Genomic DNA, 23,778 nt, shown 5'->3' with positions numbered 1-23,778 from the left:
ACGCATTTAACCAATCTGCCATGTAACCGATTGACAATTTTCACATACAGTAATTCCTCGCTATATTGCGCTTCGACTTTCGCGGCTTCACTCTATCGCGGATGTTATATGTAAGCATAACTAAAGATATAACGCAGATTTTTCTCTGCTTCGTGGGTTCTGCGGACAATGGGTCTTTTTACTTCTTGTACATGCTTCCTCATTTGGTTTGCCCAGTTGATTTCATACAAGGGACGCTATTGGCGGATGGCTGAGAAGCTAACCAATCAGAGCACGCAGTTAAGTTCCTGTGTTCTGAATGCAGTGTTAACCAGGAAGGCTCATCTCGCTCATTCAGCATCAACGTGTTTCGCTGTGTAAAGAGTTAACTGTGTTTATCTTTGTTCATAGTCAAGCTCTTCATTATGGCTCCAAAACGATATGCTCCTGCTACTGCTTCAGGGGCCGTGCCCAAGCGCCAACGGAAGATGTTAACGATTGCCGAAAAGGTAAACGTTTTGCATTTGTTGAAGAAAGGGAAAAGCTACACCACTGTAAGACATCATTACAGCATCAATGAGGCTACGATTCTTTTTATTTAAAAAGTAGGAAAGGAATATAAGATCTACGGCCGCAGTGTCCTTTTAACCAGGGTGCAAAACGAGTTGTAAGTGGATGTAATAAGGCAGTAGTCTGGATGGAATCTGCTTTAGGGATTTGGATTGAATACTGCTGGAAGAAGAATAACGGCGGTGCTATACAGTCGCCTGAAGTTGCTCCTTTAGAAGAGCTGTAACGCTCTCCTTTGTTGTGCAGTAAAAATAAACTCATCGTTATAGGACAAGTCATCGTGTCATTGTTGGTGAGTAACCATAATTAATTTTCTACTTACAGTATTTTGTACATGTACGTACATTTAGTGTCACTGTACACACATTTACTGTATACAATTTTTCTTGCATTGTATGTATTTATTGCTGGTGGCCTGTCTATCGTAATGGCTGTAACATATGTGATATCGGAGACACTCGATATCTTTAAAATAATATTTAGGTTTTACTGTATATAACCAGTGTGTTTACATATATAATTTCAATGAATCTTACCTAATATCTAAGAGAATACAAAGGGTTTATGCTGTATTACTGTGCGGGGAATATTTATAAACAGTGTGGGAGAGTTTATAAGGGCTTAAAATATATAAAAATAACCATACAAACATATGGTTTCTACTTCGCGTATTTTCACCTGTTGCGTAGTGTTTGGTGTCGATATCTGGAATGCAACCCCCGCGATCAAGGAGGGATTACTGTAAATTCATTTGACTTGATTCTCGGTGCAAGGATTGCCCATGTCCTCATTTCTTCTGTTGATAACCCTTCGGGATTAAATTCTTCATTGAGATTTGGACATAATAAGCCTTCTTTTATTGGGAACTTAAAGTGAGGAAAACGTAAAAAATTATAGGATCTGAGAGCTCAGGAACTATGTCTGACAAAAGCACTCACACGAATGAGAGGTGACAGGACCATGTGCATGGGCCATTAACCGTAAATGGTTGAGAGGAGGGTGAGACTTGAACAGATCTCTTGGAAATAGTCTAGTCTCATCTCAAGATTTCTTTTATAATAGAGAGACGTCATCAGAAGGTTTTGGTGACCTGAGCAGATCAACCATACTGAGAGCTTCCCCTTTTTTTATTTACAGATATTGTGTGATGGATGCAGTTTACCGTCGTGTTTTGGGTTGTTTTGTGTCTCATTATTGTTTGGTTACTTATTATGGAAAAAAGAAACAATTTAGGGGCTTGAGTCAAGTCAATTAAAATTAAGGCAAAAGTAGTTAATTGGCAGTAAAAAGTGGTCACTAATTAAGAAGATGGTTGGAATGAAAATCTACTACATCTACAGGATTGGAGATGGATACCCCTACACTGGGTAATCCAGTTCTTCCCCACATTTCAAAGCAAGGCACATTAGGTGTCTCTAGAGTTTGAGTATTTGGGGGATGTGTACCCTGTGACAGAATAGAACCCTATTCCTGGTTACTTTGTTGGGACTGACTCACTGTGAACCTGCAATGGAAAGAGATGACTCTGGACATGAGTATTTGTGAGGATATTACAAAATCATGAGCACAACATGCAAGTCCATAAAATATACGATTAACAACAATACAGAAAGATGAGGCACCACAGGGTGACAACCGTATCTCTGTCAATGAAAAATTCTTGGCAGACACCAAGCAAAATTATCTCCTGATGGATCATGAGGCTGCTGCATGCTTCTCTATTCTATGTTCCCAAGAGCCAGTATTCACTGTACATTGTACAAATTAAATTGGCTATATAAGTAAAACACGGTTACAATACAAATCTACACAGGAAATATCACAACAGTGACAGACAAATAACAAGATGGGTCATTTAAGAAGAGCATTCAAAGTTTAATTTAGTAGAGCATATAGGACTATGTCCACGAAGAGGATGGACCAGTGAAGAAATAGTAGTTAAAAAGTCTGACAGTAAAAGGTTAAAATTCAGAATATAGACTAGTCTGAGGTTACAAACGAGTTCTTTTCCTACAGACATACGGAACCCAATTTTGTGTGCAAATTAAAAAAAATGACATGACTGAATGCATACTTAGGACACTGGGAATTATAAGTAAAGGGTTCTCCTGCTCAGCTGAACACCCACTAGCTCTTTACCTGTGACTGGCAAATGATTAAAAATGGTGGCAAAGTAGGTACTGTAATGTAACACAGATGTCTCAGAATTAGTGAAAGCTTCTATATACCATTCACTTCAAACCTAGTTTGCTTCATTCGTAAGTAAAAAATGGAAATTGGTAGACGAAAATTAATTTAAATTCAGTTCAAAAGAAACACTTTGGGTTTTATGTGCCTTTTTTATCTGAGGAATTCTCATAAGCCAAGACCACCATAACTCAAAACCTGCCTCTAATTGAAAAATACAAGTGAACACAAACTCCAATGAGCACTTAACATAAATCTTTTTCTAACTTTTGTAGATACACTTTGATGTTGTTCTTCTTTAAACCATTTAAAGCATGACAGTATATTATAGCACATCTTATAAATAGCAATGATAAGTTTTAAAAATGCAATGTACTCAAAATAAGCAAATAATCTATTTTACACTAAACTCAAATTCAGTGTAGAAGGCAGAAGCTTTCATTGCAGGTTTTTATACAGGAATTTTGTGCTTCTTGATGATCCCCCCCTTGCTAGTACGAGGAGATTTACACTTAAGTTGTATCTTTGAGGAGCTCTCTATTAAGACAACTATAAAGCAGCAGCTATTCCTCTGTTCCAGCATCTATGCTGGGGGGAAATATAATCAGTAATCCTACTTAAATAAAATTAATAAATAAATCGTAAACTGTGATTCTACGCATCTCAAAGTCAGCTGGCTGAATGACCTTCATTCATCCTGACTAAAATTTCTCAAAGTCACTGTCAAAAACACGAAACTGAAGGCAAAGCAAAAAATCCAGCTATTGAAAAATAACTGACTCAGAAGATATTATTATGCACCAAGTTATCAGACATCAGTTCACATCCAAGTATGTACAGGTTTGAAAAATATTTATCAACGATGCTTAGAGATGGAGACAAAAAAAGAATCCTTTTCAGTAAACAATGGACAAAAAGTCCTTTCCAGTAAATGATGAAGGACATAAGGCTACTTCTGCTCCCAACACTGTAAATCATAAAAAGGCGTAAATCTTCTTAGCCTTTGCTTTTGATTTTAATATTTTTTCTGAGATGCATATATCTGTGTATGTTTTAGCATATCACCTAACCCCCATGAGCAAAAAGACAGAGCCAGCTGCCATTTAAAGTAAGAGGTATCTCCACTGGTAGTGAATAAATGCCTCTACATTCCCAATAAATACCATGGTACACAAAGTCTTATTAATGTAAATGGTGCCCTACAATGGGTGCTAGAAAAATGGCAAGGAAAGCTTTCAGTGGGGAGCATAAAGCCACTAGAAATTGTTCAGAAACAACAGAGAGTAGTTTAATGTTCTCTTGTGGAAAAAATGAAACACAGTTACCTGATATAAAGGGTGATCCTTCAAACCAGATTACTAGGGGCTCACTTTGGATATATGTAAGCCAAAAGTGACTTTAGAAATGACCTCAGAACTGAATCCCACTTGGGCTTTGAAGGTCACTTTCTCCAGGACTGTAAAGACAGCTGAGCTAGAAAGGGAAATGGACAAACCAGAGAGGAATGATGGGAGGTGACACTGAGGAAAGAAAAAGCAGGGAGACAACTAAACTTGATAGTGAAGACAAAAACCACAATAATGGAGTTTCCAGTGTTTGCTTTCAATTTATGGTTTCTTTGATATTCTGTGGCTATTCCACCCTTGTGTTCCATTTAAGTGTAAAACACACTTTATTATTTTGGGGTCTATGGCATGTGGAGAGTGTTCCATAATTTTTCTCTCCCACGTAACATTTGAAAAAGAAAAAAGTCAACTTTTGTTGATAGCTGTGAATGTGATGACTGAATTATTGAGGAAAATCTAGTATGGCCGTAATGGAGTGAGCTCCATGGAAAGTTAAGGTTCAGACAGACTAGATGAAAAAAGATTCACTACTGGGTCTTAAGGCTTTTGATGATGACAATAAATCAGTACAGGTCATGTGAACAATTAGAATATGCACTGGATGCATGGTCAGCATCAGGGTCATCCTTTAGCCAAGCTATGCTCTTCTAAATATCAGGTTGTGTACCCCTATACCCCCATTTTGATGGATATACTGCTGGAATTTTGGGACTTCATCACTCCAAAACCTTCCCACCTACTGCACCCTGGGATGACTAGATGTCCCTATAGGGAAGGTAAATGGGATTTGTGGCTTTGTTCATAATTGTGTATAGTGACAAGGGTTAACTAAGATATTTTTTGTATGATATTTTTGCACCCTCGTATTTTTCATATGCATGAATATCAGTGGAGCAGAAATAATTGTAAATGAAATTCAAACAGGCTGTGAGAAAAGTAAAAGCACACTTCTGAATTTTCTTAAAAAAAATCACAAGCATTTTCATAAAGGGCTTATGAGGAAATCAGACTGGCACAAAACACCAGACATCTAAAGCGGAAACCTCCAAATGCACCAGACTGCCAAAAGCTGTGCCCCTCTAAATATCAGGTTGTGTACCCCATACCCCCATGTTGATGGATATATTACGGGAATTTTGGGACTTTATCGCACCAAAATTTTTCCACCCACTGGACCCTGGGATGACTAGATGTTCCTATAGGGAAGGTAAATGGGATTTGTGGTTTTGTTCATAACTGTGTATAGTGAAAAGAGTTAACTAAGATATTCTCTGTATGATATTTTTGCATCCTCGTATTTTGCATATGCATAAATATCAGTGGAGGAAAAGTAATTGTAAATGAAATTCAAACAGGCTGTGAGAAAAGTAAAAGCACACTTCTGAATTTTCTTCAAAAATCACATGTATTTTCGTTAAAGGACTTATGAAGAAATCAGACTGGCACGAAACACCAGACATCTAAAAGGGCAACCTCCAAATGCACCAGACTGCCAAAAGACAAATTAAATATTTCTTTGAATCCCATTAGAAGCCTGTCATCATGCCAGCTTGATTACATACAATGGCAAAAATGCTCATTTCAGTGAGATTACAACTAGACTGGCCACATGTGTGTTTCAAAGTACATCAGGAGAGAGTGATTCTGTACTAGAGACGCAACAGAACTTCAGATTGTAAGTTTTCAAGACAGTAACTGTGAACTCGAAACAGAAAAGCTAAGTCTTTTTACTCTGTTTAATAAAAGACAGTGGAAGGGCAGGCAAACTGCCCCTAGTGATCCAGAAAAAAGGCTGAATAAAACTTCTTCACAGTAGCAAAAGTTACAACCTAAACCACACAATGCCTGCCTTAGTGCCATGGCAGGGTTAGATGCTGAGTGTTATACTACATTCTCCAAAAGTGATTTAATCCCAGTTTAAAGAAGTATAATGATAAATCATACAGACTTTGAAACATACATAATCATGGAGGTTGTACTAATATATATATATGATATGATATGCTATGATGCTATAAGTCATCACTGATGATGTGTATTTATAGCATATAGGTACAATAACATTACACGTTTTAAAAACATATCACTAAACCTAAGAGAAAAATTAGACTACCTTTTAATGTTATATATAATCAAATTCTAGAGAAGCAGTAAAGAACTAAGAACTATGCAAAAAAAAAAAAATAAAAACAACACACAATTAACTACTCACAGTGCTAGTCGAAGCCATTGGCATTCTCGTTGTCCCCATTCAGTATTACAAACAGCACCCCTTTGTGTATATACTGTAGATTTTAAGGAGGGTGGACCCCTTGGTGCACAGAGCATGAACACTTTTATTTTCATAAATAGTGCCAAGTGGGTAACAGCACCCACTCAGTATCTTCGCAGTTCGACGATTGGGTCCCCCCTTGGTGCCAGGAGTGTGCGCGTCCCTTAACTCTCATAAATGGTGCTTCTCAGATGACAATGACCTGAGTGGCCGCTTACTGAATGTCGCCTAATGGATTGACCGGCTCTGACAACACAGTTACTGGGATGAACAATTAGTTCAAAGAGTGAAGAATACCTAACTTTAAGAGAATGGCTAATTTTCTTGAAATAAAGAAAAACACAACTTAGCTTGTTATAGGTATAAGCCTAAGACCTGATTTTATTATTGACAGAGACATGACATGGCAAAATACAAAACCCTTTAAGAATAATACTTTCTGTACAGACATTTGAAAGTGAATAGGGATATCAGCTTTGCTAACTGAAGTAGGGATCTGTTAATATATGGAGATGGGGGTTAGGTAGCAAATATTTTAAAAAACATGTCTAAAATGAATCACTAGGTAAGGGAATCCAATTTTAAAATAAATTTTAGACATGAGTCTGCATATTAAAATAACCAAGTAACCTCTGAACTGCAGTGTACCATCTGCAGATAGTAGATGTGTTGAATACTTTATTCATAGCTATTCATTGGAAAGTCCTGGCACACATTAAAGGAATACCCTAAAAATGGTATTTATTTAATATGTTACTTACCTCGTTTAGTGTGAAGTGGTAGCCAAAAAATATATATATTTTCTTATGTTCATGGAGAAAAGGACATAACAAAGTTTCTGACAGAAAGGGGCCCAATAGTGATCAATGCTGGATAAAGCCAAACAATGTTAAAAAATGTCCACGTGAAAAAGAAAACAAAATTCTCATATAACTTACATTGCATAATCCACATGTCAGCTATCCAGGTCTATGCTTAAAACATGCAAAACCCGTGTTTTTTTGCTAAAATATTGGTAAATAGTTCCAGAATTATCAGCGTACACATAAACAGAACACCCTAAAGCCTCATTTATATCAGTTTTTGAATTGAAGACCTGCCTCTTCCCTTCATTAGTCCTGTCTTCTATTCAAAAAGTCCTTCCCATGAGGTTTTAGCTTTCCTTTTTATGTGCACACTGATAATTCTGGAAGTGACTATTTAATAATATTTTAAGGCAAAATTGCATATATTTTTCACGTTTTGACCATACGACTAGTAAATGGACATGCGAATTATGTGAAACAAGTAAGGTGAGATTCTTTTTTCTAAAGGACTTTTGTCACATTATTTCCTGGTCACTTCTGCTCTATCAGAAACTTTGTTGTAACCTTTATTAGCAAAAACTTGAGATTATTTTTTTTCTCTCTGCCATCACTACAAACAACATGGGGTAAGTAACCCATTAAAAAAAAAGATCATTTTTGTGTGGAGTATTCCTTAAAAAGACAACAGCACCAGTATAAGCACCGCTTTGTCCATCCTTGTTTTGGGAACTAGGCAACCCCTCTCAGCTCTTAAATCTACCCTTCTCATTAGGAAAAAAACTTAGTACTGAAACGGCCTTTGTCAGGGGTTACAAATGATCTCTTAATCAGTGGGGATGATTGGAATGTTTCTATATTGGTGCTTTTAGATCTCAGTGCAGCTTTCAAGCACTATAGATCATGTCATCATGATCAATAGATTAAAACAATGGATCAGACTATTAAGTGCAGCACTAGATTGGTTTTCTTCATATTTATCTGATAAAGTATTTGCAGTTACTGTTGAAAATGCAATGTCCTCAGCTTCTGTGCTTGGATGTGGGGTACCTCAAGGCTCCATTTTGGGTCTGATTTTATTTTCTTTATACAGGCTCCCACTAGATTATGTCATCTGGCAACATAATATAATTTTTCACTGTTAGGCTGATGATTTGTTACTTTATAAGTCATTTGGTTCCTTGTAATGTGTCAAGCTTATCTGTTACTCAGGTCTGTTTGAATATAGTAAGAAAATGGATGTCATATAACTTTCTACAACTGAAACCTTACAAAACTGAGATCTTAATAAGCTGACAGCAGGAAACAGTTTATCTGAAACAGTCCCTTAGGTGTTTGGGACCTAATGGTAAGTCAATGTCTAGGAACGTAGGGGTATAGATTGACTCTAATTTGAATTTTGAATCTCATGTGAACAAAGTGGTACAGTTATGTTTTTACCAATTACGAAATATCGCCAAGGTTAGAGCTTTATTATCATCTGAAGGGATTATTCATGCTTTTATCACATCTCGTCTTGATTATTGCAATGCCATGTTTGCTACACTGAACTCTTTCTCAGCTTCAAGTACTGCAGCTAGACCTCTTACTAGGTTAAAAACATCATGACTATAACACTCCAATCTTAGCATCATTTCACTGGCTTCCAATTCAACACAGAACTAATTTTAAAATTGTATTAATTACTATTACTGCTTTATAGGGTTTTGCTCCTGATTATGTTATGGAATTGCTGAACATATTAATCTGTGAGACCCTGAAGTTAGTCAGATCAGACCAAGGACTATTTGATGTTACAAAGTCTAGACTAAAGACCAAAGGTGACAAATCATTTACTATGATGGGCCCTAGACTTTAGAACAGCTTATGGTCAAGCATTAGGTCAGCTGATTCTGGAGCAATTTTTAAAAATGTTTTTAAATGAGACTTATCACATGGCACTTCTTAATTTACAAGATTCTTAATTTTTATCTGGTTGCCGGATGACTTGTTACTTGTTTCGATTAATTTTGATTTTGATTATATTTTATAATTTTTGATAATTTTACCTGCTTTTTCATTTAATTTTATTTCTAGTTATTTCCTTTTCCTGGAGTCTTTATTTGTTTTATTTTGTGTTTTCCATGTTCCGTGAGAAGTGCTTTGTGCCACCAGCTTTAAAATTGATATGCATATAGAGTTATTATTAGTAGTAGTAGTATTGCAATTATTATTAAGTTATGAATCTGATTTACCAACTTCCCATACTTATTTTGTTACAACCAACAGGAAGCTTTTCACCTTTAATCCATTCAGAGGATGGTTAATACAAATAAAAAATAAAATATTCTGTTACAGTTATTCTAAATGGTTATGGTCCAAAAAGGTCAAATTCAATATTGCCTCGCCCTCTCAAACACTTTTTGTCAGTTTTTATACTGAAGGTCACCCCTTCTACTTTTCCCTCGGGTTAACACATTTGTCTGATAGCTATATATTCAGTGTCATAAAAAATCAGGACTTTGGTTAAATTGTTAATATGTTTCCAGTGCTTTAGTTAACAAATGACCCTCTGATTCTACCTTATAATGCCGTAAATTTGATCTACAGTGTTAAGGAAAGAAACATTCACTGTGAGCACTACAACAAAAATTTATTTAAAAAGACAACAGCCTATATTAAACAAAGGAGGGTTGTAAGGGGTTTCAAATACTTTTTGTTCATTCTTTTTAATGCTTTAAGATTTTCAGTTGCATACCAATGTACATAAAGCTTTTTCTGTTGAAACTACAAGCTTAGCTTAGAAAGATGGCAGTTCCAGATTTGGGCAGACTGTGTTGTGTGTTAATAACCTAAAAGACAGCACATATCAAAATGCATACAAAATTCTCATACACTGCTTTACAACAACACAATTTGAAAATTTGAAAAAAAAAAAAAAACACTTACGATTGCAGTACACTGCAGTTGTAGAAGACAAAATCTGTGCTTACAAATGTGCGTCCGGTCTCCTTTGATTTCAGAGAGAGCTTCACACTCTTCTGGTCTCCTGAAAGCAAAATGTAAAACTTTAGCAAATGGTATGGATGGTGTGAACATAAATGAGAAAGACTTAAGATGTGCAGTTGAGGATAAACTGGCAAAGAAGAATGGGACATGAGACACCAAAGCTGATAAACAGCAAATTGGACTTCCCACAAGGAGAGATAAAATTTAACAGAAGGAATAGCGGGTTGTGTGTATAAACAGGTTGTCTGTTCAAGAGTAAAAAATGACTCCAGTATCTTCTTGTCATGGTCATAGTATTCTATTACTGACAAAGCTGACATGTCGTATTGATTAAACGTGTGACCCCCATAGGTGGGCTGCATTTTGTAGCTATGACCATGAGTGGGTGATTCACTTAAACTTACAAGTCTATACTGGTACACAAATGGAGGCTAGTTTGTTTTTGACTTTTACTCCTGATTAATTCCTTCACCTCAACGAAGCCCCAAAGCAAACTGACAACTGATAAACATTGTTGATTTAGTGGAACATTTTATCTGAAAAACACAAATAAGCCAATTGTTTCATTTTTTGTACAAGCTGAGCGCTGGCATGTTACGTGACCTGGTCAAGAGCACACTGTGAATCAATAATATCAATTGAACCAGCAGTTTTATGGATTACACTCCACACGGCCACACTTGTATTTACAAAAGGTAAAGAGGTAAACCTGTAAAATGTCAGACTACCTGATGTGGCTAGTTTATGATGAATTTTGTTTAACTGGTTCCCACTTTGATATTATTATCCATTTTTACATTCAGAAATTTCACTTAGGAAAAAAAAAAATTGCGTTTGCCCATTCTAATTTCTTAGTTTTTATATTTTCCATATGTCCTTTAGAAGACGTCAGGTGACGGTGAAGTCAGGGTTCAGTGCAGAAATTAGAGTACTTTCATGCTTCACTCCCCCATTGGTCCCAAATGAGTCAAAATATCTGAAAATGTATATTAGGTAACTTAGGAAGGAACAGATGTATAACAGGGGGGAAATATTCATGTGAACAAGAGGAGAACATACAGTATACACTCAATAGAGAGGGAATTTCAGCTGGGAATCACTCATGTGCTGTTTATAGCTGATTGACAAGAAGATGGATAAAACTCCTAAACCAAATGGATTGATGAATGTACAGATTAGCTGCACACGCATACTCCCATAAACATGCAAAAGTCTTAGGCTACCCAAAAAAAACTATTTTTAAAGCTTACACGTGTTTATTTGCTCACAGAAACACAATGTAATTGGAATAAACACAAATTAAACATTAATAAAATTAGAATTAACAAAAAGCAACTCACTGTGTGCTCACTCTTGGAATGTAAAACTGAAGTAATTCACTTTGGGACACTGTTGTAACATTTTTTTTGTAGTAGTCCTGTAGTAAATTCTTCACAGCTTCTTGTAGAATTAGGCAGGATTCTTCTTTTGACTTACTTTTCTTCTTTTTATGTCTAAAGTATAATGTCTACATAGCATCAAATATGTTGTGGAGTGGCATTCCATCTGTAGCCCTATACTCAAAGTACTGTAGGTCTAAATTATGTTTGTAGCGTGGCTTGGGTGGTGAAAGAACTGTTTTTTGCCCATTAGGCTTTTTCCAGAAGGGACAGCATGGTGAATCAAAACTTATTTGTATTCTCAGCAGTCACCCATTTATTAATTTTCACTAGATCCCAGCCTTCATGATACTTCACAGAATATTACAGACAGGTGTCCAAGTACTTCTTACCAACTCGTCTGGCATACTGGTGTCTTTGTGAAGCAAAAACCTCAAATCAGGACTCTTGACTCCATAAGACTTTCCCCAACTGGTTATCACTTCATGCTTTATGGTCTTCCACATAGTGTGAGCTCTTTTTCTTGTTGCCTTACTACAAAAACTGTTTTTTAGCTGTAAAACACTCTACAAGTCAATTTTTTTTTTAAAGATTTCATTAAATGGTTGAAGTGTGCTCTTTAGAGCCGGATGACTCTGCCAGATGCTGAGCAAGCACTTCAATGAATTTTCTTCTGTCTCTTAAGAGAGTGACCTTTAAGCCCTGTTCATCAGATGCAGACTGAATTTTTGGGTCTTTCACTACATTCTCTCTCTTGAAGCTTGCCCAGTTGTATTAAATTTCTTTATAGCAGCTTGAATGCCACATCCTGTGGTGAGCTATCGCTAACTAACTATATTATAGCCTTGTTGAAATAACATTTTGATTTTATGTTTACCAAATTACATTAGCATAGCCTTTTTGAAACCTCTCCTCAAAGCATTCCAGTATTTGTGGTTATCATCCAGAGCATTCATCTGTTTTTAAACTGCCCACCTCACTAGCAAACCTACTCACTTCCTTATTAATTTAGATCAGGTGTGCAGTTAGTCATGTCATGTTCTAACCTGCTTAGTCCTGAACAGGATTGCAAGGGGTGATGGAGCCCATCCCAGCTAGCATGGGATGCAAGGCAGGAACAAACTCTGGATACGGCACTAGTCCATTACAGGGTGTGCACTTTGTGAAATTTCATAAACATGTATAACAGCTGGGGTGACTTGAGGAGAGGCTTGAGAAACAAACTGATGATATTCTAACCATCTCACAAGGTATCAATACATGTTTGGAAAACACAAATTTATGTTTACTTGAAATGTTTTATATGTATATCTATGTATATACAGTATATAATGTACATATATATGTGTGTGAGTATACTGTATATATATATATATATGTACACACACACACACACACACGCACACATAAAATACATGCAGATACATTTTACATATAAGGACATATAAAATAAGAAAATTGTAAAAGAATATATGTGCCCCCCATTCTGAAATTTTGGAACAATCAGATAGCATTTTATATCAAAAATACAGTATACATTCATTTCTTTTGTCATTATCACTTTTCCTTTTTTTTGTCTGCCTGGACAGGTAGAGACAGCCCCTTGGCTTTATCTTGTCTCAATCAATCAATGTCACAAGCACCGGACAGCAAACCATCCTCAAAATGTCAACATATTAAATGGTATAAAGCAAAAACATGATTACCCAGACTGTGGGCCAGAGAGGGGATATCACGCAATGATGGGGACACACAGAGAACTTGACCTCGAGAGATGATCTCGCCTTCGCTCTCTGTCAAGTCATCAAAGGAGCACGTCACCCCTGCGGACAGGTCGGGGACATTCCTCACTCTAAGAGTTAGCTGTGGGAATGAAAGGAAGAAAAAGCAATTAACACAGGGAAGGTAGAGGAGAACAGTGTGAAATAGAGACAAATGCATTCACTTTCACTGAGTTATATGGTTGTGATAACAAAAGCCCAAAAAAATGGCCAACCACAAAGAGAGAAACACTACAATTACTGCACAAGTCTAAGAAAAATTTTCAAACCTAAAAGGTTAACTGCTTATCTGCTAGTTTTGATGATAATCAACAAGATAGCACAAAGAAAGTGACCATTATGGAACATAAAATACAACTTGCCCTACCCGTCTAAGATGGGTTGAAACCTAAATAATCAACTTAGATCTCCTGTTATTCATTTGATACGTCAATTGTTTATTTGACCTGGTATAATTAATGTGCACCCAATCCCTTTCCCTCATGGCTGGAGCTGCCTGTTTTTTCTGTTCCTCTTGGCATCACTCATTGAACTGACCAGTCTTATAGTTCAAGTGTTTTGCTGGGAAAACACAGTGGTGGTTCATACCCTATTGTCCTCTTCCCATTGATCCATTGTTATTTTCAATCATCCAATGCTCATCACACAAACATATCAGTTATTAGCATTACAGCTATAAAATTCATTCACATGGTCCAAAAGTGTATAACAAAGGACAAAAGAATAAGCCAATAGGACCAATTTTCTCATTGTTAGGCATTTTTATTAACATTTTTATTTATTGTTTTTGATCCTTCTACATGTTTTGCCTATTTTACATTTTTTCTTCTTAACCTTAGTAACCAGACAGACACACAGATACACAGAAACACTGACACTTGTCCTTTCATTAAGGTGGATAAGCTGATTTCTATTGGTCCGGTAGTTACTCTCTGTTGGACATATTCAGTGATTGCGTCTGCAGTGTACCATCTTTTCGAATATATTTTGTAATACATGTTGGATGGATGGATGTAGTAATAAAACATACTGCATTTTTCCTTCCAACAGGCAGTACATCACAAATATTACCACTGCTTTTATGAATTCCAAACCAAATGGCATATAACAGAGACACAGCAGTCGGTCAGCCACACAGATACACAGACACACACCCAGACACTTGTCTTTTTATTAAGGTGGATAGTAATATTTTTAGATTTTTTTATTAATTAGAAAATTATTTTTTCCTTTAGCCAATACTGTCTTAACAGTATCAGCAGCCTTACCTGTACAGAGGAGACAGTGACAGAGATGTTGTTGGGTTGCACTGTCAGTTCCACACACTGGTTAAGCTCACTGGTGAATCGGCGAGCTTCTTGCCACTTTTCACACTCATCCTGTCGGGAGCATCTAACAAAGAAAACATCAGCAGAAGTGAGCACAATCTCTAATAGCTGTAGGAAGCCACCCTCCTAGGCCATTCCGTTCCCACACTTAAGTTTGTCCTCATTTTTGCCAAACACACATGAGCATCTTGAAGTTCCAAATGTACACAGGGCAAATGTACCCCATCACTAGTAAGCACAAACTGACTCATCCACTTCTAGATAAGGTGTGTAACACAAAGATAAAAACACAATGGGGGAGGCCATGACAAGAATAATATGTTAACCACCCTGTCAAAAAAATAAATGAAACAATCCATACCATCTGTCTTTCCCCTTTGACAAGATAAACACCCAGCTGTTTTCATTTCGGCATCGTTTGGAACGTTGAAAGCGGACAATTTCCTCATTTAATCTGTGGTGGAAGATTAACAAGCAGCACACTCACAAAGAAAAACACCTGCACCCCCTACCTCCCCAAATTAAATTATTCTATTACACTGAGTCTGTCCTCTGAGGTCCTCAAATCGCCTCTAATGGGCAGAAAAGTAGGGAGAGGTGATAGAAGATGAAAAGAGAATGCAGAAACCAGAATAGTGTGAAACAGAGAGAGAAACAACAGGGTGAGAGGAGGGATGTGAATTATATTTATGGGGAGGGAAAGATGGAGAGAGGGAGAAGAAAGTAAAGAAACTTAAGAGACCGAGATAGGCAGGAGAAGTGTCAGGAACCAGCCAGGGTAAAGGGAAGGAGATAGTAAAAACAGGACAGAGCATTTAACTGCACACATTAGGATCTTTGAAATGACTATAAGAATCTAGTTACATTTGAGTACATGTCAGTGTGCAGGATCTGAAGAGCGGCTGCTGCATTCACGCCCTCGGTGCGTCTCCTGTCATAAAAAGATTTTTACTTTCTCAGCTAAACCAGAGACAATGTGGAAACAAGGAAATATAATCAAATTTGAAACTTCGACAACAACAAAAGAACAAAGAACAAAGGCGATTTTGACTGCTCTGCCAATCAGAGAAGTCAGTTTCAGTTGCCATGGAAACACATAAATCCCTGGGTGCTTCTTGCTTAGCTCGATCGGCTAATACTGTGGACTAGGGGGAATTTTACAATGAATCCACAACACAGGAGACGTAAACAGGTCAAGACAGGTCTACATGGAGGGAGCTATATTTGCTCAGTAACCCTCTTGCAGGCCTGCTGGTGCATACTGTTTGATCAGTCCTTGGGAGACAAGAATAAGCTGCCACAAGCAGACAGTCTCATACATGAAAAAGTAAGCTCCTATATACCATCTGCCCATTTTCTAAACCCACTTTTCATCATATGGGTGCTGGGAAATGTACCTCGTGCTGCCTTGGACATGTGCTAAGCATGGATGGGATGCAAGATTCATCATAGGAGACACCCACTCATATTACCATCTACTGTATTTCAAGTCTCATGAACATAACATGAACGTCTTTGGACTGTGGGAGTAAGTGTATGTGTACCAAAAAAAGAAAGAAAAAAATAAATGGGGAGAATATGTAAATCTCAGACATTGAAAAACTTACTGTGCATGTTGTGTTCACCCTTCTCTGACTCACATAGAAGCCTACTCAAAAGACAATAAACACAAAGATTCATACAGAAGACTTAGTGCTTAGGGTTATACACTGACCTCTTCACCAGAGTTCCTAGAGATGCCTGAATCCTGTTTACATTTCACCTTTGTAAGCCTCTGTCTAAATCAGTGTTTCTCAACCAGTGGGTCATGGTCTACCACCTGTGGGTGGCAAGTTGCCATTGCTTATAAATGGCAGTGAGACATGGAGGGTCACAATGTGGCCTTAGGTGGGTCACAACGTGGGTCACTGATCTGACCACTGCTCTAATGTTAGCACTCAAGTCACCAAGGGACCCCGCCCTCCCCATCTTGCTGGGTCGCGAAGATACTTACATGGGAAAAAGTGGGCTGCAACACCATAAAGGAAGAGAAATGCTGAAGTTATCCAGAGGAGGATTCTAAATGTCCAAAAAGGACTTCATCTAGAAACCAAACACCCAAGACTCAGAGGCCTAGACACCCAAGTTTCACAATTGTCAGCAGCAGAACTTTGCAGATGCAAATGTTAACACCCAGACCTCAATAACAATGGCTCCTCCAAAGGGTGGCTACCATGCAAAAAATATTGGCCACTACAGTTTGCACTCTTTAAAAGTCTGATAAACTGACTGAGGTGAAAGTTTCGAGGCACTGGCCACGGTATTACCAGTTCCATTTCAAGAATGCTCATTTCCTTTGCCCTTGTGCTCTCACCCCACTTCTCATTTCACAGTGCTGTGAGCATGGTTGTCAGATATGCAGGTTTAGACAAAACTGGGCAAGTTTCAAAACCAATTTGGTATGATACGTTTCTTTCTTAGACGGTTTTTCAAATGCATTGTCAAATCTGTTCCGGCACCTCATGGTCTACATTTCACAAATGGTCTACCAGTGTACCTGAAACATCAAGAGACCAACCCACCCGTCAGTTCTTTGTTGCTATGTACATATAGAAAGACCAAAGGGGAAGCTCTTGAATGGAGTATAAATACATCATTGCATTCAAAACTCAAAGAGGAATCATCTCACCACCATTCTTTGATTCAATATTGTATATTATGGTCCAAAGAAAGAATCTGTCATTCATTGGGCTGGTGTCTAATTGTGATGGGAAATTTTTAAAAGACCTGGCAACCCTAGCTGTAAGTGCTAATTCTAAAAATGGTGGATGATTATTCTGTGAGGCTGGTTGTGCTGAAGTGATTTTGTTTTGAATGATGGCTACTTACGACACTGACTGCGGCTACAGATGAGATATAGTAAGTAATGTAACACTAATTTAGCTAACTTTAGCTAGGCAGTTAATGTAACTGTTAGTGCTGCATTACATAAATTATATGCTTCCTGCAGCAAAGTGTGTGTGTGTGTGTGTGTGTGTGTGTGTGTGTGGGAGTGAGTGAGAGTATGTGAACAGCTGACTACTTGGCTGAAAAGAAGATGTACAGAGAACATAAATATGTTGTCACATTTGTTCATCAGAGGGTCGCCTTTCTTGCTCATCCAAGGTAGGTGGTACAGCTCTGGAACAGAAGGGGGAACTGTCACTAACAGTCATGTCTCCTTTCTCCCTAACAACACCAAGAAGTCAAAGGACAATGTATTCCGAGAAGCCACACTACTTCCGATCCAGACAAATAAAAGGAAACATCCAAAGAAGATGGTGTTGCATTTTGGATCATAGTGCCCAACAGATTGGAGCTCCTCCACAGCCTGGTGACTCTTTGCTTAAACGTTGCTACAGGGCGATTGTGAGGTGAGGTGCTACTTTATTTTTGAGCACCATCAAGTGCCGGTTGTTTTACTTTCTGTTCTGATTAAACGGGGTTGACCTGTTTGGCATCCCAACTTTATTTGGGACTCGTTCTACCTTTGTCACTTACCTCCCACAATGTATATATAAAAATATGGCTATTTGTTAGTAAACTTCTGCTTTTGCATGGAAGGGTTTGCTGTCACTGAGAAGTAAGCAGCAAGGCATTCTGACAGAGTGAAAACACATGTCTGCCTATGGATCCCTTTGACTTAAACAACCGTAATATAATGATTATGTTCGTTTTAAAATTAATCTGTACATATATACACTGTATATATGTAGATTTTGTTTTGACACTGATCAAGTGGAATTTTTCAATTACTTTTTGACTGACATTGGAGATGTACAGACAACCTAAATATGTATATACTAAAGTATTGTTGCATATTAGTATACAGCAGTTACTCCTGTGTGTAAATTTTTAAGATGTTTTTTATTGTGATTAGTTTGCTGTGGAATAAATTGTAAATTAAATCTGCTTTGTTAAGCCTTTTTATTATAGCAGACAATTAACATTTTGCAATTCATAACTGACTCTTTATTATATAGAGAATACATACCTCTATCAGTATCAGATAATAATTATTAAGTACAATATTCATCAGCAATAGGATACTGCAGATAATTGCTTCAAATTGGAATTTGACAAATTGGTATTTATTAGGCCAATGAATGAGCTGATTTTGGCTCTCTTTACCATAATATTGCTATTGTGTAATCATACTATTATAATAATAACTGTTATACCTTGTGATTTGCTATACTGTAACCTTTAAGTGTGCCACCCCATAATATTCACTAGCCCTTTCTGGCCACTCCTGCTCAGCACCTACCCAGATTTTGGTTCTCATACTCCATATCAATCCTGCTACTTACTTTATTGCCTGGTTTCCAGTTTTCAGAATTGTTTCGAATCTGTCTCTTTATTTTTATTAGTTCCATAGCAAGTATGGAATGACAGGGAATATCAGACATTACCCTGACACTCAAATCTGCACTCAGGACAGAAATAATGGCTTCACTCTAAGGAATGAACTAAAGTAGACAGCTCGGTTGACAGATACTCTCTGCTCACAGAAATGAATTTTACTCAAAGAAATAAAAAAAAAGTAATCTTATGCATTATGGCCGTTCACCAAAATTTCATCAAGTAATTATGAACTGAAAGATACTGTGCAACAGTGAAAGCTTGGGCCATTTTCCAGAGTAAGCACTGAATGCATCCCAAAATCCTCTTGTGACTAGGTGCGAGAACTCCAGGGACAGGATGGGGCCATTACTGCAGAAACAGGCACCAGTAGAAGTGTTGTTCACAGACCTCCTGTCTTCCCGGGTATGTTTTCACAGAATTTAAGGAGAAATTAAAAAAGTAAAATGAGCATATGGAATGAGAGGCAGACTCAGGAATGAGAGAAATTTTATGAGCTGCCTCTTCCATGAGCGATGCAGAACTAGGAAGGTAGATGGGCGGGCATCATTACTAAGCAGCCTGGGTGGACGATGGAAACTTGGCAAAGAGAGTGCAAATCTTTGAAAGAAAACAGCTTACACACATGACAACAGGTTGAGAGCTGGCCTGGATGCAAGTTCACATTTTCTCAAGCAGATTTACAGTTTGTCTCCTGCAGATTCAGTTCACAGATGTGCTGCGGCTATGCGCCAAACTTCTACTCCAGCCTTCAGCCTCCAGCTGTTTCCAAGAGCTTCCTCAGAGGCCAGCTGCACACAGGGCAGCAGGAAGTGCAAGGCTGCCCAGCTGTGACCTACCAGGTGGACAGAGTGACTGGTGTATTCAGGGGTGAGCCTACCTTTCCTTTACTGACAGAAAAAAATATATGGCCTTAAAAAATATCAATCAAGGAGGCACAGTTTAACTCTTGGGACACAAATGAATCCAAACTCCATCATACAGCAATAAAAAACAAAACTCAGTTTGTTAAATATTGTACAGTGTCTTCTTTAATTATTACTTTTAAGGTGATATTTTCTGAGCCCACATAATCTAAGTTTATAGTTGTAGCTAGCCTATAGATAAGTCTACACTGGGTGAAGTTTAGGAACCACCATGGATACTGCACCAGTTAATCAAAGGGCATACTCACTGACACAGAGAAAATGTAATGTCAGTAATTAACCTAACACAGAAGGCTTTGGGGATATGAGAGTACCTGGAGCAATCCCATGTTGACACCTCTAGGACTTACAGCAGGTAGATGTACATAAGCAGCTAAGCAAGTAAAAAAATGTGAAACGTGATCTTCTACTACTCACAGTCCATGGAAGACAAGGTCCTAACGAGCTTCTTTTGTATGAAATCAGATTTTCACATTTTAGCTGGTCAAATTTCCCCTAGGGACAAATAAAGTTCTATCTATCTATGTATCTGTCTTACAGTGCCATTTTGTATCTATCTACAGACAGGCACTATGTTTGAAAACAGAATTCGAATTTGGTTGGATAGATGGATTTACAGTTTTACTCACCTTCAACACCTAAATCAAAGACCAAGCAGCTTCTGTAGTACTCTTAAGGAGCAGAGTAAAGCTAAGCTACACAAGTCGAAAACTGTACATGACAAAAACAGGATCAAAGCACACACTCACTTGTTGTGCAGAACACACCATCCGCAATGTGGGTCTCCAGAACCCAGGCAAGTCTGACACGTTGGATACTGTCCACAGCTCTCAACAGGTACCCGGCTCACCTACAAAGAAACAAAAGGAAGGAATATATTATTTGCATCTTAGCCATTAAATCTGGTCTAGAAATGAAAGACTTAAAATTTGGGGTGGTACACAGGGTTACAGACAATAGGAGTGGGAAAAGAAGTCTGCAAGAAAGGACTAGAAATGGAGAAACATAGAAGTTCAGATGCTAAGAACAAGTGTTCACATAGTCAGGCTGGACTAGAAGAACTGGGATGAACACCAACAAGATGTACTTGCCTGGTATTCAAAGAATTAAAGTCAGGGTGAGTATCAGGGTTGAAGCAGCTGTGCTGGCAGGAGATGTGTGCTTGGAATTCACACATGGCAGATTCCTGTAGGGTTGAACAGGTAGGGGTCTGGCTGTGATAGTTTGAGTGTATAAATATTCCTTACCTGTCTTTCACTGAGCAGGTAGATATAACGAAAGTCAGGACTGAAGGCCATATCTCGCAGTATAGCTCCTCCTTCCACTACTGGTACAGTCTCATACAGAAGTGCATTCTGGGAAGCAGCTGGTACACCATCCACTCGAATCTGTAAAATTAATTGAATTAACTTACAATTGTAGATAGAGTGTAATTAAAAGGATTCAGAGAATAAATAAATCCCCACACCTCGTAGGGTATAAATCCAGTTAGATCTCTACAGTAACCCGTGTGGGAGTCCAAGAGATGCCACTATGAGAGTCACTAAACACAGTTAAAGACTTGTCATTTACTGTTCGGTGTTTACAAAAGAACTGCTTGTTCTGAATGCTTTCCATTTTAATAGAGAATCCATTTGAGTTTTATGACATTTTGATTTGTCACATCTGCAGATATGGGGGTGGATGGCTGAGCAGCTCTCCTGATGGAACACCAGTACAAGAACGCCAATTGCTTAGGCCAAAATCAGGAAGAGAGTATTAAAAAATAATGTTAAAACTGACAGCAAACAGTGACCTGCTCCTTCTAGTTATTCAAGAAAAGTTTACTAGCTGTCAGTTCTTACCACATTAAGCCCAGCCTATACAGTAATGCAAAATTATTCCAGGAAGAAAAGAACAAAGATCTGAATACTTTATTGTAGCCTTTTCCTTTTCATTGTCAGCAGTTAGCTCACAGGAAGAGAGAACCGGAGACTGTTAAATAGCTGTTGACGGTCAGATGTGGACGGCTCCTGAGGTGACATAACAGTATATATGATGGTCTTTCACCTCTCATGTCCACATAGACTCATGTAATTAATACTGCCCACATATTTATAAAGATGTCCAGCATGCCTTGTTCTTGAACATGTGCAGGAATATAGTGGACTCATTGTGCATCTTGCACGTCAGACTCCCAGCTCTCTGCTTATTATAGTTCTTTTTCAGTGTTTTCATTTACCATCAACAGTTAAGTGATTCCCTCTCCTTCTTTGAACTATGTCTATGATTCTTAATTTGTATAATACCCTTCATATTTTTACATGACCTGGAGTGCAGAGTAAACTCACAAATCATTATCAGTACCTAACAGCAAACACAGATGAGAAATAAAAAGTAACCGATACCAAAGACCCTCGGAAGGCATCTTTGTTTCTTGAATCACATTGCAGCTCTCAGGGAATTCTCCCTCACGTTTGTGGAAGTCTGCCTAGTAAAGCATAGCCTGTTTAAATGTTCATACAGAGGATGATGGGTGAGATATTCACTGACATATTGTAATATATGCTTTTTCTATGATTAAAAGACTAAGCTCACATGTGTTTAATTCCCTTTTTTATGGTCCATCCATCCATTTTTTAAACTAGTTTATCCAGAAACAGTGTAACAGGGAAGTTGGAGCCCAAACTAGCCAACATCAGGAATAAGGCAGGAAAAATCCCTGGGCTGGGCATCAACACATCACAGGGAAAAAAAAGAATTACACACAGAACATGGGCCAGTTTAGCATCACTATATCACCTAATCTGAAGGTCTTCAGACCTTGGGAGGAAACTGAAGCACGTGGAGGAAACCCACACAGCGACAAGGACAGCCTACAAGCTCTAGAAAGGACTTGAATCCCAGTCTCCTTGTTGTGAGGTAGCAGCGCCACCACTGCACCACCATACTGCCTTTTTGATGCTCAGTTTTACTAAATATTAACTATGCAGTCTGTAACAAATGCAAGGGACATGAATAACATGGACAGTTTGTTCACCCAATGCACTTTTACTTTTTAAAGTAATTTTACTTCTGCCAGTGAAAGGTACACCATTAAATAAATATTAAATGATTGTCATGTACTGAAGGTTGGTTCCAGTTTTCCCACAAAACCTATTGGGATAGGAGCTGACCCCGTGACCCTTGCGTTATGTTCAATGGGAAGTTGGAATTTCTGAGTACCCAGTAAAAAGTTTCAACAGAAGCAATTGCAGATTTCCGACTCAGAAAGCTGGAAGAGCCTCAACAACCCTGACCACAAAATCCAAGATGGCTGTACCGTATATCAACAGAAGTGAGAACTGTAGCATTATAGTGTTTATTAGCACTTCTGTCTATTTGTGTCTTCTTAAATCAGTCATACACACAGTACTGTCCAACTTCTATCTGTAGACATGTTGCTACTGTGTTTGGATGTGCAAAATACAGCATAATTCATAGTGCAGTTGTTGTCTGTATTCCGAAAGAGCAAACACAATAAAGATTTTCCTGAAGGCATCTGTATTTGTTTTCCAAAGGTTTTACTTGAACAATGTCAGCTTGGGTGTAATGTCATTCCCAGCTCTGTTTTCCAACTTCTGAGGTATACATTACATTATTAATCTTTGGTTAAGCGGGTCTGAAAATTAAATAGATAAATAAATTGAGGTATGTCAGGTTGGACAGTTAAACTCAGTAGGTCTGTATAATTGACTGAGGTGGTAAGTGTCTGCTATAGGACTAGCGCCCCATGTGGGGTTGGGTTCTGCCTTTCATCTGTTGATGCCAGGATAGACTCAAGCATCTTCTGTCCCTGTATTAGAATAAGCAGAAAAAAA

At 37.9% G+C, this 23,778-nt stretch overlaps 1 protein-coding gene across 5 annotated transcripts in view; it reads right to left on the bottom strand.

The window, feature by feature from the left end:
- The window catches only part of plxna3 (plexin A3), a 314,725-nt gene that overhangs the window by 142,025 nt on the left and 148,922 nt on the right, over positions 1-23,778 (bottom strand). For all 5 annotated transcript variants that reach the window (XM_039773770.1, XM_039773774.1, XM_039773773.1 and 2 more), the window contains exons 4-8: positions 21,187-21,327; positions 20,689-20,789; positions 14,574-14,697; positions 13,231-13,387; positions 10,086-10,185 (exon numbers count right to left, since the gene is read on the bottom strand). In XM_039773770.1, the coding sequence (XP_039629704.1) occupies positions 10,086-10,185; positions 13,231-13,387; positions 14,574-14,697; positions 20,689-20,789; positions 21,187-21,327 (623 nt within the window). The remainder of the gene's footprint in view (positions 1-10,085; positions 10,186-13,230; positions 13,388-14,573; positions 14,698-20,688; positions 20,790-21,186; positions 21,328-23,778) is intronic.

This window comes from Polypterus senegalus, chromosome 13 (assembly GCF_016835505.1).
Source record: "Polypterus senegalus isolate Bchr_013 chromosome 13, ASM1683550v1, whole genome shotgun sequence".
Lineage (NCBI taxonomy): Eukaryota > Metazoa > Chordata > Cladistia > Polypteriformes > Polypteridae > Polypterus > Polypterus senegalus.
Note: the sequence above shows the minus strand (reverse complement) of the source record. Positions and strands in the feature narration are given on the sequence as shown.